Source organism: Anoplopoma fimbria, chromosome 8 (genome assembly GCF_027596085.1).
Source record: "Anoplopoma fimbria isolate UVic2021 breed Golden Eagle Sablefish chromosome 8, Afim_UVic_2022, whole genome shotgun sequence".
NCBI classification, from domain to species: Eukaryota; Metazoa; Chordata; class Actinopteri; order Perciformes; family Anoplopomatidae; genus Anoplopoma; species Anoplopoma fimbria.
In genome coordinates this window covers 3077166-3094127 of record NC_072456.1, presented here as the reverse complement: position 1 = coordinate 3094127, position 16962 = coordinate 3077166, and the positions used below count along the sequence as shown (strand labels likewise).

The window sequence follows — 16962 nt, the reverse complement described above, 5'->3', positions numbered from 1 at the left end:
TGGTAACAAAACTGCTCAGTTAACGTTAGAAAAAAGATAATTGTTTGTGTAATGATAACGTAACACTGTAGCGTAACACTGTGGAGAAACAGCGTGGCGTAACAGTGTAGCCTAACAACTTAATGTAACAACGTAGCCTAACAACTCAATGTAACAATGTGTCGTAACAATGTGTCGTAACAACGTGGGGTAACAGCGTAGGGTAACAGCGTGGCATATTAGCGTGGCGTAACAGCGTGGTGTAACAGCGTGGTGTAACAGCGTGGCGTAACAGCATAGCATAATAGTGTAGCCTAACAACGTAGCCTTACAACTTAATGTAACAACGTAGCCTAACAATTCAATGTAACAACCTGGCGTAACAACCTGGCGTAACACAACGTAGCCTGATAATATAGCCAACAACGTAGCCTAACAACGTAGCCTAAAAACGTAGCCTAACAACGTAGCCTAACAACGTAGCCTAACAACGTAGCGTAACTGTAACAATGTAACTACTGTAAATAAATAATAACCGTCATTAGCAGACGCTCTTATGAAACATTTCTTAACAGTTAAGTCAAACTATACTTTTGGTTTTCTCAAGGGACACTAACTGCAGTCTCCTGGGTGATAGCCCTGTGTTTGCTTGACTTATCCATTGTCCAACCCACCCAATCTTTCTGTTTTGTTATACATAGTAACTTTCGATAACGATCTCTCGATATACTGCGTAACTTGCTCTGATTGAATTCAAAGACAAAGATATTCATTGTATTGGTGGTTTGCAGAAATGTGCTTTCATTTTTACTTGGAGACCGGGGCTACGAAACCCACGACACGCATGACACTCTGTCCTAGGAGTCAGTCGCAAATATCAAACTTGTTTTGAAAAATAAGATTAGAACCTTTACATTGTACACACTACATTATTCTTTCTGCCGACAGTCTGACCCAGACTGGAAAAAACCTGGTCCAACTTGGTCCCATCAGTTATCCCGCCCGGATCATATTCATCATTGGCTTAACAGTAATGTGTGTGACTCTGCCTTTATCAGAGCTCTTGATCTCAGCTTGAGAGCTACCACTAGCCCGAGACACCCTCCGCTCGATTTGCATTGTAAGTTTGGCCATGAAGAAGAATGTATGGAACATCCAACATTCAGAAGGATGTCAATGCTGCAGGATGAATCTGCTGCTGTTATGAGCCGCGTTGTGATCATGATGAGAGCCTTGGATCGAGTTGCTATTGCAAGCTCTTAATATGATAAACCTTGGTTCGACAACCAAACAAAGTCACATTTTCTGTGTTTTATCTTAGGCCATGATGTCAACTGTAGTTCAACTTCTCGTCGTTTACCTGTGACCTTCTCAAGACATTCCCGCGCAGGCAGCCTGTAATCCCCAACACTGTGGTTGACTTTGATTGGGTCAAATCAGAGTATGTTCTCACTGTAATTACTGCAGTCACAACTGCCCAAAGGAACCGCACCTTGGGTGGCACTACACCAGAGATAGATCAAAATTGGTGTGATGTTGGCTTGTGAAAGCGCCCTAAAGTTGAATCCAATAGACTAGGGAAGTCGTAAAGTATGAAGAGACTGACTGACACATTGGTTTGGGAGATTTAATGAGATTTGTTGACAATAAGAAGAGCATACAATAACACCAGCTGTATCATTTCACACATCAGCTTGGCAAGGGAGTACTGCACATGCTTCACTTTTCAGTCAAATAATGCTGAACTTCATGAAGGTGTTGTGGCAGGTTGTGAGTGATCTCCCCCAATGTATCATCTAAAGGTTCAGTTGACCTCTGACGCTGCAGCATGTCTGGTGTTCAATCGCCCCAAGTTCTCCCACACAACTTCCCTTCTCCGTTCTCTACACTCTCTCTACACTGGCTCCCTGCTCGCATCCAGTTTAAGACTCTAGCCTACAGGGCAGTGAAAGGAACAGCTCCTTCCTATCTCCAGGCCTTGGTCAAGCCCTACACCCCCGCCCGACCACTTCGCTCTGCTGCCTCGGGGCGACTGGTTGCCCCGTCGCTCAGAGGTCCCTGCGGCCGATCCACCCGGTCACAGCTTTTTTCCGTCCTGGCCCCTCAGTGGTGGAATGAACTCCCCACTGACGTCAGGACAGCAGAGTCGCTGCCCATCTTTAGGCGCAGGCTGAAAACTCACCTCTTCAAGAAGTACTACCCTGAGCCTTCCTCGTAGCACTTATTGTATTCATATTAGTTGTTGCATTTACTGTATTCGTATCAGTTCGCTGCACTTATTGTATTCGTATTCGTTTACTGCACTTATCCTATTCGTAGTAGTTTGTAGCACTTATTGTATTCGTATTAGTCTGTTGCACTTATTGTTTTCGTAGTAATCTGCCTCTGCACTATACTTTTGCTCTGGTTTATGCTTTAAGATGATTGTTTAAGAAAGGAGATGCACTTATGACTTCTGGTGACTAGTAGTTCTCTTGAATACCTATGTTGAATACACTTCCTGTAAGTCGCTTTGGATAAAAGCGTCTGCTAAATGCCTGTAATGTAATGTAATGTAATGTAATGTAATGTAATGTAATGTAACCTCTCTGGTGTCCATAAAACCCCACATGCTTCCTCTGGTCTCGCTTTGAGTTCTGAGTTTCATGGCCTTGTTTGTTCTTCATTCCACTTCCGTTCTTGTGACCTCCGACACTTAAACTCAACATGCATCCCTATAACTCTCTCTCCTTTGGTCTGTGTCCTACCTAGCTATCTTTCTTTCCTCTACTTCTCCTTCCCTTCTTCTTTCCTCCTTCTTTCACTCTAAACCATCCACCTTTCCATCCACCATTTTTACTTCCTCTCTTCTTTCCTCCCTTTCCACAGACTCCTTTAGTGAATTTTCTCTAACCTCCTCTAATTTCATCTGCAATCTCTCAAACACAAAGTACTGAGTGAAAGTTGATTTTCATGATAATCTTCTCTTCTCTCTCTCTTTCTTTTTCTTTCTTTGTGTATATTTTTAGCTCAGTGGTGGTCAGGAATGTGCGTGCAGATACCGCTGCTATCTTTAAACCAGAGATTATGCAGTGTGTGTGTTGTAAAATATACATTCTGCTCTGTGAACTTGATAGCACTGTTCTTTTTAATTGTTTGTGTGTGTGTGTACATATCATCCTATCAGAGTGAGGACATTTTGAAAAGTGAGGACATTTTGGCCACTCCTCACATCTTCTCAGGCCTTTTGAAGTTATCTGACTAGGTTTTAAGGATCAGGTTAGAATTAGGTTTTGGTCAGGGTTAGGGTAAGGGTTGGGATTAGGTAATTGGTTATAAGTCATAAAAAAAGTTATAAAAGTTATAAGGTAAAGGGCTAGGAAATGCAGTATGTCAATGAAGGTCCTCATTAAGATAGAGTTACAGGGATGTGTGTGACATCTCTGTTAATGTCCACTCCAGAGTACTGCATGATATTTTTTTGATACTGTACAACCCTCAGAAATGTCAGTAACCAGAATGCATGTGTTGGTCTGGTTTCCCATACAATGCCATAAAGACAAGGAGGGGGTGTATGTGTGTGTGTGGTCTTCATGCTTACAGACATTCAGACCAAGTGGTTCAAAGACTGTCGTACAGAACACACACACACACAGACACACAGACACACACACACACACACACACACACACACACACACACACACACACACACACACACACACACACACACACACACACACACACACACACACACACACACACACACACACATTCAGCTTGGTGAGTCTTCCTGAGTATGCAGTTGAAGTGAATGGGTGCCTTTCTTCTGCATCCTGCTAGGTGGTCACTTACCACATACACACGCGCACACACACACACACACACACACACACACACACACACACACACACACACACACACACACACACACACACACACACACACACACAGATGCCACCACATAAACATGAGGGTTATATAACTTTTGATGTCATCCCCAGAGGATCCAACCAGCTTTACTGGAACACAAAGCATGCATTTGTTGTTTATGCTCGTATATTTTGTTTTGTTTGAAACCTTCTCTTTTCTAACTTATGTCCTACTTAATGTGCACTGTATTTTATGTGTGCAGCTGCTGTGAAAAAAACCCATATTGCTGGTAAGACTGTACCGTTAAGAAAAGGAGCCAGGAGTTGCTTTGCCAATAATATTTCCTCTTGAAAATTGGTGTGTGTGTCAGGCTGAGTTCTCTGGAGGGTCCATTAGCAACCACGTGTCAGGATCTGCAAGACTGGAGCAGAGGGCCCATAAATTAGCCCATAAAGCAAAGCTATTAACTGCTCTGTGCTTGCCTGCTCTGAAAATGTATTATTGTTAGATATGTGTCAATTATTTGGTGCATTTCCCATCTATTTTGAGTGAATAAGCACTGATCCCAGGACAAACCAGACTGGAGTTAAAACGTCTCTCTGTAATGAAGTCTTATCAAACACCAATCAACGTTCTTATAGGAGTCTATGTGGGACTCTCCAACATGTAGAAGGTCTGGACTGTGTCCTGAGGTTCACCAGCATCTGGCTGGGGCTCTTTTTCCACCCTGGGATCCTTCCAGTGGCTCCACTGCTTCCAGGAAAACTAAATCAACCCAGAAAATAATGTCCACATTAGGCTGGACAAGCACTGGACAGACGCAGGAGAACGAAAGGAAAAGAAAGGGAGAGAGAGACCGGAGGTTGTTCACATTCATCGTTTTTTAAATCACTTTATTATAAATTAACAAAACAAAAAGGCAAAATTGTGGTAAAGCAGTTAAATCAACTTTGTCAACAAGCAATGTTTGAAAATGGTTTTAAATGGATAGACTTCAATGGTAGATGAAGCACTTACTGTACCAGGGGTAGAGCTTCCATTCCTGTTCCCAGCTGTACTTACAACCTTATGATAACAACATTACTGGACAGGAGTGAGGGTAAATATGCAACATGCTGAGCAGAGATACAATAAAAAAAACATACAGTCCAGACTTTGACTAAACACAAAAATAGGCTGACGAGTTCAGGGTTCTTTCATGGATGTCTGAAACAACCCCTTCTCACTCCAGACTTGTGAAATACGCTCGGTCAGTGCCCTTCTGCATCTGTGGGTCTATATGAGACCCACAGAGCTTCCAACTAACTCCAGTGTTAACCCATCCACCTCATTCTTAGACGGGCAGAGCCACTGAATAGTGAGAAAGTCCCCGTTGGGTGAGTGAATGGATTCGAACAACCACAGGTATTTCTCCCAGGAGACCGCTGTCAGTGTCCCATGTAAAATCAAAGTTGATGTTGACTTATTTTACCTTAGTTTTTTTACGTCACTTACGTACTTTGCTAATGCCAGTTACATAAAAATGTACTTATTTTAGGTAACAAATGTACTTATTTTAACCCAGGCCACAAGTTTTTCCTGAACCTAACCAAGTAGTTTTAGTGTGTCAGTAAACCAAAAAACTAAGTTAGTTTATTTTGGAAATACATTGTATGCATGTCATTTTAACAGACAAAGAACGTATGTTTCCTGTGAACACAGAAGTTTATTTTGAAAACACTGCACCCGTAACAAGCTGAAAGTGACATTCAATCCCTGACGTGTGAAAAACTGACACTAGAAGGGAACCTAGAGCGTCATTGTTTAATGTGTAGAGTCGCAATTGAGATTGTTTTGCCTTAAAGGGAAACTCTACAATTACCAGTTGCATTTCCATGAAGTTCCATGAAGAAAAAATAAAGTAATAATTGATGCAGTGATGCAAGATATCTTGACTTTTAGCCCCATTAAGACTCCCACAATGCAACCAATAGCATCTTTTCAACCTGCCTGGTCAATGCCCAAATACTTTCTAACTACACACCTCCATTTGAGCATGGAAGTTATAAACAAGCTAGTGCTAAAGTAAGGATTATTTTTTATTTTCAACTCAAGGTAAACAAAATGTCAACACAGGCTCATACATTGTAGTCTTAAAGCCGAGGCTGGGACAATAACCCTGATGTCATCATGAACGTCATTCTCCCAGACAAGCTGAATATTTCTTCCCCCTAAACACTGCAAAGTTCCTCTTTAATAAGAGTTAAAAACACATATTTATTACTGACTAGATCAATTCCACTTTAGAGGCAGAGGGCTTGGCAGATGAGCATTGTGTGTCTTGTAATATGTTAAATTAAAGTGTGAACACATACACGTACATAACGCTCATCCACAGGGATCACCATTTATGAAAAATAAAACTCGATTGAAGAACTTTACTTTTGCGGAAATAGAAAAATATGTGAATGCATTTATTTACAATCATTCATTTGACCCCGGGGGTTTCGTCTTTTTTCCAAATGCCAATATATTTCCGCTTTTTTCCTCCGTTTGAGTTAAGTGCTGCTCTGGCTGCTTGACTCTGACTTTGGTGTGTATGAAAAAGCAGCAGGTCAATATAAAAACACATTCAGTTAGACTGATCCACAGTCATCTACAAAGAAAAACATTTTCTCATTTATTATAATTATTTAATTGTTGGCTGGATCAGTCAACTGCTGCTGACTCCTCCAACTTTGTGTCCATTTGTTGCGCTAATAGGCAAAGACGATCTCGTACGTCATCTGATGTCCATTGTCCCATGCGTACAGTTTCTTGTCGAGTGGGCAGTAAGCAAGCTGGGAGGTGTGAGCGTGCACGTTAGTGAACGCCAGGCTCGGCATCGTGTGCGTGAGTGTGTGCGTGTCGAAGGCGTAGGTCACGTTGGCATAGTGGTGCTCCATGCTGTTCACTGCATAGAGCACGCCGCACACCAGGAAGCTGTTTCCGTAGCGACCGCGCCGAAGACCTGTGCGGAAGCTCTGTATGGGCTGCAGGTCTCGGTGGCGGAGGTGGATGAGCAGCATAACCTCCTGGTGGAAGCCCTCCGTGTCCAGAGCGGGGTAGAGCAGCCACAGGCCAGACTCATCAACAGCAAACTCCAACTGAAATATATAGAAATTGTTGTAACTAGCCGAGTTTTAGAAACTAAAGGACGATCATATTTTATGTTTTTATTACCTTTACGGCTTTAATTATAATATTTTCACGTGATTATTTGCAAAACGTGTCGATTGACGTGACGAACCAACAAAAACAGTATCACCCACACAGCTCGACACTCTTAGAAATAAGGTTCTCAAAAGGGTTTTTCCCAAAGGGCAGAGGTTCCACCCAGAACCCTTTTCATCCAACAAACGTTGAAAGCATGGTTGTTAAAAGATCCTCCCAGGCCACAACCGCAAGAAAATGTGACTGTGAACCATGATTGTTGTGGGTTGCGGTGCACCACGTCAGCCCCAGCCCTTAAAGAACCTCATGAGGCAGAACAATGCTCGACGTGGTTCCCAAGGCCTTAGGCTAACCTCTTAACTAAAAGCATGGTTAGGGTGAAGACAGATCTTCAGGATAAAAAAAAGGACCATCTCTATTGATAGAACCCCCTAGGTAGGTTCTAAATAAAACTCTTGGAATGTAAAAGGGTTCTGGGTGGAACCATTACACCATAGAAGTGTTCTCTGTAGAACCTCTCATAGGGGGTTCTGGGTGGAACATTTTACAAGTGGCTCTAAGTACAACCCTTTATGTTGGGTTCTAGGAAGAAACCTCTGAATGGTGGAACCTTAATAAAGTGTTCTACTGGAACCAAAAATGGTTCTCCAATGGGGACCCGCCAAAGAACTCTATATGTTTCTACTTAGCACCTTTATCTCCTAGAGTGTACAGAGGGTTTCAGCCTCTAGTTTTGGTTTTGTGGCAACCAACATGACTGCTTGGTTCACTTTCACCGCTCCTACAGCAACGTTTTCAGCAGCAGCAGGCAGCTGTTTGAGTGAAAAGATCTAAAAGCCTGCTCAGCACCAAATGGCAGAAAGACAAAGTTAGGGACTTGCTGGTGAACTAAAGAAAAGTATTAATCAACTAAAGAGCCTGATTTGAGTCCCAGGAGTTGGTGGAGACCAGTTCCTCATATCAACTAAAAGGTTGATGATATATTAGTGTTGTGTTCACAGCTTGTTTCTTAAATTAATAGTTCCATTTATTTTGGGAAATATGCTTATTTGCATTCTTTCTGAGAGTCAGATGAGAAGATGATATCAATATGTCCGTGCAGTAAGCTAGAAGTAGGGGGTATAAATCTGACCCATAGTAACTCATAACCCATTGTGAGCTAAGCCCTCAAAGAAGTAGTTTTGAGCTGTATGTAAAAAAAAAAAAAAAAAAGCATAGTCTTGTTATTACAGTGAGGTTGCCACGTTTGGTACCATTTGGGCTGTACAGAAACTTATAACGAAAACTCCGGTTGCCAGATACATACTCCGGTTCTCATCTGTTTTTTTCTCTTCTGGCAACCCACGCTACAGTCAAACTACAACACTGCAGAGAAGTACTGAGCGGATATGTAACCGGAGTCATGCGTACGCATACATGGCCAATAAAGCTGATTCTGACACTTGACAATAATTTCCCCCTGAAACCACAAATTCTTACACTTCTGTTGATGTTCGGAATAAACAGACAAAATACAATATGGTCACAATGGAACTTGGGAAACTGTAAAGAAAGCCAGGCTAGCTGATTTCTCCTGCTTCCAGCATTTATGCTAAGCTAAGCTAATCAGCTCTAAACTACAATTTTGCACTTAACGCACAAACATGAGAGTGGAATTGATCTTCTCATCTCACTGTCGGAAAGAAAACAAATAAATGTATTCCCCAAAATGTTGAACTATTCCTTTGAAGATTCAGTTTTACTTTAATCGCGGTAAAGTAACACCAAAAAGTCAAATCCAGACACATTTCGGCTGACATGCGAGTTGAAATGAACAGGGAACAAAACTACAGCAGTTCTTTCTACTCCTCGCTTTTTAACCTTTTGAACTCTAGTGATTTGTAGTGTTTTTGTTCCCTGCTCTGACCTTTTATGACCCTTTAAAGTGTCCCAAGTGTATGCTCCACTAGTAAATCAACTAGCAGGGTTTATCGAACAGTTAAATCACAGTTACCAAACTTTCGCAATGTACACCCTGGGTCTTACTTCAGTTTGTGTCCTGTGAGCTTGCTCCTCCAGTATAGCATCATGCAGAGTGGTCCAGGCAGCTACATATCTGTGTCTCAGGTCATATCGGATGACGTCCCTGCTGAAGGCACGGTTGTAGTAGAACGCTCCGTTGAACACGACGTGGCCGGTTCCAGTGAAACTGTAGGGAAGCTTGTACGAATTACTCGCCTGACCTGAGCAGGAAGAACACACAGGAAATATACATGCCACTTGTCAGGCTCACAATTCACAACATGACCTTTGGAACAAGTGTAACCATGACTGCATATTATGGTGTGAACCACCCATCCAGGATCTATTGAAAGTATTCTTTTTGTGATATTGAATTGGCTCTTTTTTACAGGAGATGGACCTTCAGTTAGCAGCTGTCACAACAAAAGACTGTATACAAAAAGTGGACGTAGTCACAGTGACATCACCCATTGGTTTGTGGATTGACATTCTGAAGCCTTGAGTTCTGCATTTTGGCCATCGCCATCTTGGTTTTTGCAACCAGAAGTGACACAAGAGGGTGGAGCTACGTACAACTGAAAGCTGAATAAAACATTTTAAGGCAACCAAAATGTTACACTTAACTTTCATTAATACACGGACAACTCCCAGACCGGACAACGCCGTGGTAGCCACCTGTCAATAATAAGGTAACCCCGCCCTAAAGCATATCCTGCATTATGGTCTATTTGACTCTAAATGGACCATCATTTACTAAATGAACATCATGCTGTGTTGAAGAAGATTTGAAACTACAGATTGAAATCATGTTTACAATGTTTACTGAGGTAATAACTCAAGTGAGAAGTAGGGTCATTTCACATCTAAAACCATAGAAGTCGCCCCCTGATGGCCATTAAAAGGAATGCAAGTTTAAGACATTTCCTTGGCTTCACTTTCCAGACCCGGAGGTTGCCGCTTGCCTTACAATCTCACACACACACACACACACACACACACACACACACACACACACACACACACACACACACACACACACACACACACACACACACACACACACACACACACACACACACACACACACACCTATACCTGATTTGAAGGTGTCCATGTCTCGGAACTCTAGGAGGTTGTTGCCGTAGTGACCATTAGTAAGGTAGATGACGTTGCCGTGGCCACGCCCATCTCTCATCCAGGCTCCGTCACTAGAGCCGTAAGAGTTCAGCTGAACCGGTTCAGAGATGCTGGCTACTGTGTCCTTACACACTGCTGAAGAACACACACACGGAAGGTGACACAATAAACCAAGACTCTACTATAATGTTATTAGTATTTGTCACAATATGTGCACTGGCTATGAATAAACTACAGTACTATATGTTTCTCTACCAGGCTTTTTTGTGGTCTTTGGTTGGTCAGCGGGGCTCTCTGTCCAGCTGAGTCGACTTTTGGATCCCGGCCGAGAGTCTGCCGTGGGGGACCTGTCAATGGGAGGACCTATATTGGTATCTGAGGGTGAGGTGGTATGCTGATTGACGTGCGGGGTGGCCCGAATAGTAGTTGTAGTTTGTTGGGATGTAGTTGTTGGTTTGGTTGTCGTTGGTTTTGGAACTGTTTGTGGTATGTTTGTGGTTAATTCAGTCGTTACTTTGATGGTGGTGGGAACTGGTTCGGTTGTAGTTGGTTGGGTGGTAGTGGTCCGTTTGGTTTTCGCTGGTTTTGAAGTTGGTGGTAAGTTAGTGGTTGAATAATCTTTTGGTTTGATGGTGGTGGGAACTGGTTTGGTTGTAGTTGTGGTTTGTTGAATGGTAGTCGGGGGAGCAGTTGGTTGCTGGGTGGGTACAGGCCTGCTCGGCCTCCTTGATAGGTCCTCAAATTCTAGCTGTGTGCTAACGTTGGTTGAAGGTCCTGGACTCTTGATGGGAAAAGTCTTGGTAGGTTGGAGTGACTCAGGGATCAGTAAGTCCACTGAAGCATTTGCAGAGAGAGTTGCTGTAAAATAAGTACAAGAGAGATAGATATGAGGACATTTTGTGTTAAATTATGTTTTTTCTATCTGCCTGCTAGAGAGGAACACTACTAAGACTTTTTGATTTAATTTGTGCGGCGGTCACATCCTCCTTCTGTTACAGATACTGATGTGGTAATCAAAGTTCTGCATTAAGTGTATTTTTCTGAAGACCATATTGTCGAATTAAATTACCAAAACAAGATGTGATTGTCCTCAGGAGCTTATGGATGTCCTCCAATATCCAGTATTACACATCCATAAGCTCAAACGGGTTTTAATCAATATTTGTATATTAACGATGGATCGTGACTACTTGTAAGTGTACGGGGTCGCTCATAGTGATGAACCTGCAGAGAATCATTACCCCAACCATTCATCCACACCAGCTTTTGTTCCCAGGACATGGTGGAGACCAAAAACAGAGCTAAAGAAGTGTGAATACTGGACTTACATTCATCACGTGGACAAAAACACGATTCCAAACAAATGCTGCTGTTGCTTCGTATCCTTCATTTGATAACAAATTCACTTCATCACCTTTTAAGATAAATAGATGTCAATGTTGTTGTTTCCGCTGCCCCCCGAGTGGCCAGATCAGATAAGGCCAGTATGTGTAGAATTTGAAAATGTCACCAACCGGTGGAAAAATACGTCCCAACAGAGATAAGGCTATTTTTTGGTTATATATATATATATAGCACATATTTAGGATATGACAAGCAAATTATGATGAAAAACCCAATTTTGGCACCATCAGAAAAAAAATTGGTCTTGAAATTCAATAGATATTGCCAATTATCTTGATAGTCAATATGATTCGTTATTGGTTCAACCCTACAGTGAAAGCAAGCAGGCATAAGCAAAGTACCCCCAGCAATACTTCCCAGCTCTTCCTGGAGAACCCTGAGGAGTTCCCAGGCCAGATGAGAAATACATCTGATAAATTAATTAATGTTTGCTAAGCCTAAATAAAAAAGTAATCTGATGCAAGTCTCTACAAAAAAACAGGTTAGGAAGGGAATACTTCAGGTTGTTGCCGTAACATATTTTTTTTTACATAATGTGTCATAAAAGCATTACCATAAAATGGTACAGCAGACTTACTATTTTTTCCTTCCCCTTTCCCATCCTCCTCTTCGTAGCTCTCTCCTTCCGCCTTGTAGAAGGTCACACCTCTGATGACCACGCCGTTCTTGTCTGTGATAGGTTGCTTTGGCTCCATCCTGTCTTTGATTGGCTTTTGAGGACCTGTCTTGTTCCTGGCCGGCTGCTGTTGTTCCAGTCCATCTTGCTGTTGCTTCTTCTTCAGCTGACCATCGTAATTCTTCTGCAACAGAACAAGAGAAATCCTGTCTGAGTTATAAAGAATATGGGATTTTCAGGGGAGATCATGGGTCTTGCTTCTGATATGTTAGATTTTCAGACGGTTAATACCTGCTTGTTGACAAAGGCAGCTGCTCCACTTTTCTGTCCCACACGCTCCAAATCACTCACTTTCTTTTTTTTCTGCTGGGCTTTCCTCTCTTTCTCCTTTTCTTTTGCTCTTTCTTTGACACGTTCTTTCTCTCTCGTTCTCTCAGTAAAATTACGGGCAACAGCCTGGAGTGCGCACACACACACACACACACACACACACACACACACACACACACACACACACACACACACACACACACACACACACACACACACACACACACACACACACACACACACACACACACACACGATGACAGCACATGAACAACCCATCCTAGGCTGGATTCACGAATAACATACTTCACGATTTGCAACAGATCGAGAACTTTACTAGAAGTTTTCTGGAGTGTCAAAGTAATCCAATAGCTAATTTAGCTTACTTTTTAATGGCACCAGTTGCCAAAATGTAAACAAATATAGGCTCAAAAAAAGGGTGGTAGTTGCCTCAATTTTGTCATTGCAAATATGCTCTTGATAAGACACTAATACTGGACACCCGACAGACATGAGAGATACCAATCACTTTCTATTCTAACATACAGTATATTGTAATGTAAAATCCCACAGTAGGTGTCTCCTGAGTTTATCAGACAATTCAAAAGTACACAGATTGTCTAATTTACTAAACAATTTAAAGAAATTAGATTTGACATGTTGTCTGTGAGGAATACTTTTAGTCCCAAACCCTGTGTTCCTATTTGTTAAAGGAATATATGCAGTATTTCCTAAAAAACAATGCATAGACTGAAAAAAAAGTCCCTCTCAATCATTGCTTATGACACACTAGATGTGTGCAAAGAGGCAGAATAGGATTGTTACATCGCTGTGAGTAAAACAAAGCAGATTTTTTAAAGTAAGTTTTGATTTTCATTTCCCTCCATGCAAGACACTAAGCTAGAAAGTTACAGCAGATGATTGTCCTGCAAATGTGTTTGTTGTGTGTGTGTGTGTGTGTGTGTGTGTGATCACCTTCTCCATGTTGTCCACCCTGGTCAGCAGCTTGGTGGTGACAGAGTGGAGCTTTAACAAGTCCATTCCATACAGAGAGCCCTCCAACAAGTCGATGATGGTCGCCAGCTAAATGGGCAAAACCACAGAGGAAAGAATGACACAAAAAGATAAAAGGACAGAAAGAGAAAAAAAACCTTTGAAGTTCAAACTCTTTTGTCCTCAATAGCCAAACGTAAAAACAATTCAAAACAACATTTTGCGAGTGTTTCTACCTTAATGTCATCTTTGCTGGCCTCTTGCAGCTTTTTAAACCTGTATTCTCCTTCACAGGGGTTGACGGCTGAAGGAGGAGCCATGCACACACACTTCTTGCAGTCCGTTCCCTTGGTGACCGTCTCCACGCTGTAAGAATCTTGGGAAGGTGACTGTGGGTCACTGTCGTGGACACGGCTGCAGTCGGAGCGTTTGATTGGTCGGACGACACAGCGGCAGACGCAGTCCGACCCTGAGGACACTGTCTTCACTTTGTCGTAGTCACCCAGCAGCTGAGGAGAGGGACAGTTTGCTTTATTTTTTTATCTTTTTATCTTAGGCCGCTCAGATTTAACGAAAACGTTAAAGAATGAATACACAAACTTTAACATTTCACTCAACTTGGATATGAAGTATATTTGATCATTTGTATTAGAGTATTTGAATTTAAAAAAAAGGGAGTAACAGCATGGGTGATGATTTTCAGCTGCAGCAAGTGCTCAGCTGCATGAAAAAAAAAGCTACAGACCAACAGACACTTTTTGGTTTGGAGCACTTACAGGAGGATATTACAGAAAAAAACACCAGAAGGATACATCCCGTTGCCGTGGTACACACACACAAACACACAAACACACACACACACACACACACACACACACACACACACACACACACACACACACACACACACAGTCCTGGGGCAGATTTACACGTCATTTGAGCTGAACTGTCCAATTGTGGGGTTTGGATTGGGTTAAAAGGAAAATAAAGTCTGGGCCTAGTTAGTGTCCAGTAATCTATCTCTATCTCATTTTGATATCGGAAATGAGAAATGTACGGTTTACAGTTAAAAGGCAACAAGCTTTGAATTCTCATGTGGTTTTAACTTGATGAAGTGGATGGAAAGTTTTCCTGAGCTCAACAAGTAACCACTGAGATGTGATCTGACACACTGTCTCGTTGAGAGAGGGGAAATTAAACTTGGTTTGGGCTGAAGTTCTGCCAATTTAATACTGTCCACCCTTATCAGGATTATTATTTTATTTTTTTGCCAGCATGGCCCATACAAAACTCTTCAACTAAGCTTCACAGATTGACAATCCTGCCAAACTGGGGAAAGTAATTTGAATAACACGTTTAAACTGATGCCTCTTTTAAATGTATAACACATAAATATTATTATTATTATTATTATTATTATTATTATTATTATTATTATTATTATTATTATGTTAGGTCATGAGTCTCAGTTTGGAACTCTTTGAAAGGCTCTCCATCTTCATCTTTTCATATAATAATATAAAAACACATAAATATTTTCTTCTTTTTTTTTTAAACATAAAAGATAGTCTGCACATTTTCTTTGTATATACATATATTATTTTATAGTTTTCACATCTTGATATATAATTCTATTCATTTCTTTGTTAAATACATATTTCTTCAGTTGAAAACAAAAACGCATGCTGTCCCCCTGAGTGGACATGTAAGAATATCTTTGAAAAAGTTCTCTTTTAAAGTTCAAATCTTGTTTTTTCATGCCTAAAGAGCAGATTCATGCATGGAAGGGTTAAACCAGGAGTTTGTGAATCCACTGACCTGGCTGATGATGTTCTCTTGGTTGTCCAGCTCCTCTTCCAGAGGCTCGGCGGTGGGCTGCTGAGCTCTCCCCACAGCAGGAGCGTCTCTCCCCGGGGACTGGGATGCAGGAGGAGCATCCCGGTTCGGTTTCTCCAGCTCTGCTCCTCTGTCCGCCTGCAGAGCATCAAGTCCACTTACAGCACAGCATAAAACCAGCAGTGACAGTCTGTGCCACATTTCTCAACAAAAAACAACTTAGTTTAGTCTGGAAAAAAAATCAAAAAAACAACACAATAGACTCAACTCAGATAACTTCGATGACATCTTTTAGTAGAAGGATGAAGGGATAAAAGAAGGAGTTAAAAAAAATCTGTTGCACTATTTGGTTCCATGCGAGGTGTCGCCGCGGTGAGACGGGTGGTGTACTGGCACCGACAGACGGGACATTGACCTCCACACGGGACCCGGTCCAAACCAGGACTGGCTGCATTCGTGCCTAAGAGAGAGAGAGAGAGAGAGAGAGAGAGAGAGAGAGAGTGACAACGTGCAGCCATGGGTCAGAGCCAAGAACCCCTTAAAGTTACAGTACCTACCTTTTTATACTCTATTGCATTGAAGGCCCAGTGTGTGAGATTTAGTGGCACCTAGTGGTGAGATGCAGATTGCAACCCACTGAACACCCCTCTGCTAACTCATCACTTTCCAAGTACAGTACCAGTCAAAAGTTTGGACACACCTTCTCATTCAACTACTTTGAAGAATCTAAAATATAAAACATATTCTGGTTTGTTGAGCATTTGTTTGTTTACCACATAATTCCATATGTGTTCCTTCATAGTTTGGATGTCTTCAATATTAATCTACAATGTAGAAAAAAATAAAGAAAAACCATTGAATGAGAAGGTGTGTCCAAACATTTGACTGGTAATGTATATATATATATATATATAAATAATATATATATATATATATATATATATATATAAAAAAAATAAATATAAATATAATAAAAAAATAAATATATATAAATAAATAAATATATATATATATATATACAGTACCAGTCAAAAGTTTGGACACACCTTCTCATTCAACTACTTTGAAGAATCTAAAATATAAAACATATTCTGGTTTGTTGAGCATTTGTTTGTTTACCACATAATTCCATATGTGTTCCTTCATAGTTTGGATGTCTTCAATATTAATCTACAATGTAGAAAAAAATAAAGAAAAACCATTGAATGAGAAGGTGTGTCCAAACTTTTGACTGGTAATGTATATATATATATATAAATAAATAAAATTAAATAAATAATAAAAAAAAATAAATATATAAATAAATATATATAAATAAATAAATATATATATATATATATATAGAGTACCAGTCAAAAGTTTGGACACACCTTCTCATTCAACTACTTTGAAGAATCTAAAATATAAAACATATTCTGGTTTGTTGAGCATTTGTTTGTTTACCACATAATTCCATAATGTGTTCCTTCACAGTTTGGATGTCTTTATTATTAATCTACAATGTAGAAAAAAATAAAATAAAGAAAAACCATTGAATGAGAAGGTGTGTCCAAACTTTTGACTGGTACTGTATGTTGGAAAACTACGCTAAATTTGTGACCTAGTTGAATACATAATGTATTT

The 16962-nt window shown here is 40.9% G+C and overlaps 1 protein-coding gene across 1 annotated transcript; it reads right to left on the bottom strand.

Annotated features, from left to right (window-relative positions):
• Window positions 1–5449: 5449 nt before the first annotated feature.
• olfml2bb (olfactomedin-like 2Bb) lies at window positions 5450–15853 on the bottom strand. The gene is made up of 9 exons (XM_054602623.1): window positions 15322–15853; window positions 13740–14012; window positions 13486–13593; window positions 12472–12636; window positions 12142–12364; window positions 10416–11018; window positions 10119–10295; window positions 9048–9244; window positions 5450–6955 (listed from the first exon to the last, which is right to left on the bottom strand). Exons 1-9 carry the CDS (start codon window positions 15538–15540, stop codon window positions 6566–6568), a joined length of 2355 nt encoding a protein of 784 aa, XP_054458598.1. The 5' UTR covers window positions 15541–15853; the 3' UTR covers window positions 5450–6565.
• Between the last annotated feature and the right edge of the window lie 1109 nt (window positions 15854–16962).

What these genes read in the sequence shown, in the direction of transcription:
- olfml2bb (XM_054602623.1), bottom strand. Translation starts at nt 15,540, where the DNA reads ATGTGGCACAGACTGTCACTGCTGGTTTTATGCTGTGCTGTAAGTGGA. An exon ending in CATGGACACCTTCAAATCAG is followed by an intron (nt 9,245 to 10,118) that starts GTATAGGTGTGT and finishes CTTCCTGCTCAG; the next exon opens with GTCAGGCGAGTAATTCGTAC. An exon ending in CTCACAGGACACAAACTGAA is followed by an intron (nt 6,956 to 9,047) that starts GTAAGACCCAGG and finishes TATATATTTCAG; the next exon opens with TTGGAGTTTGCTGTTGATGA.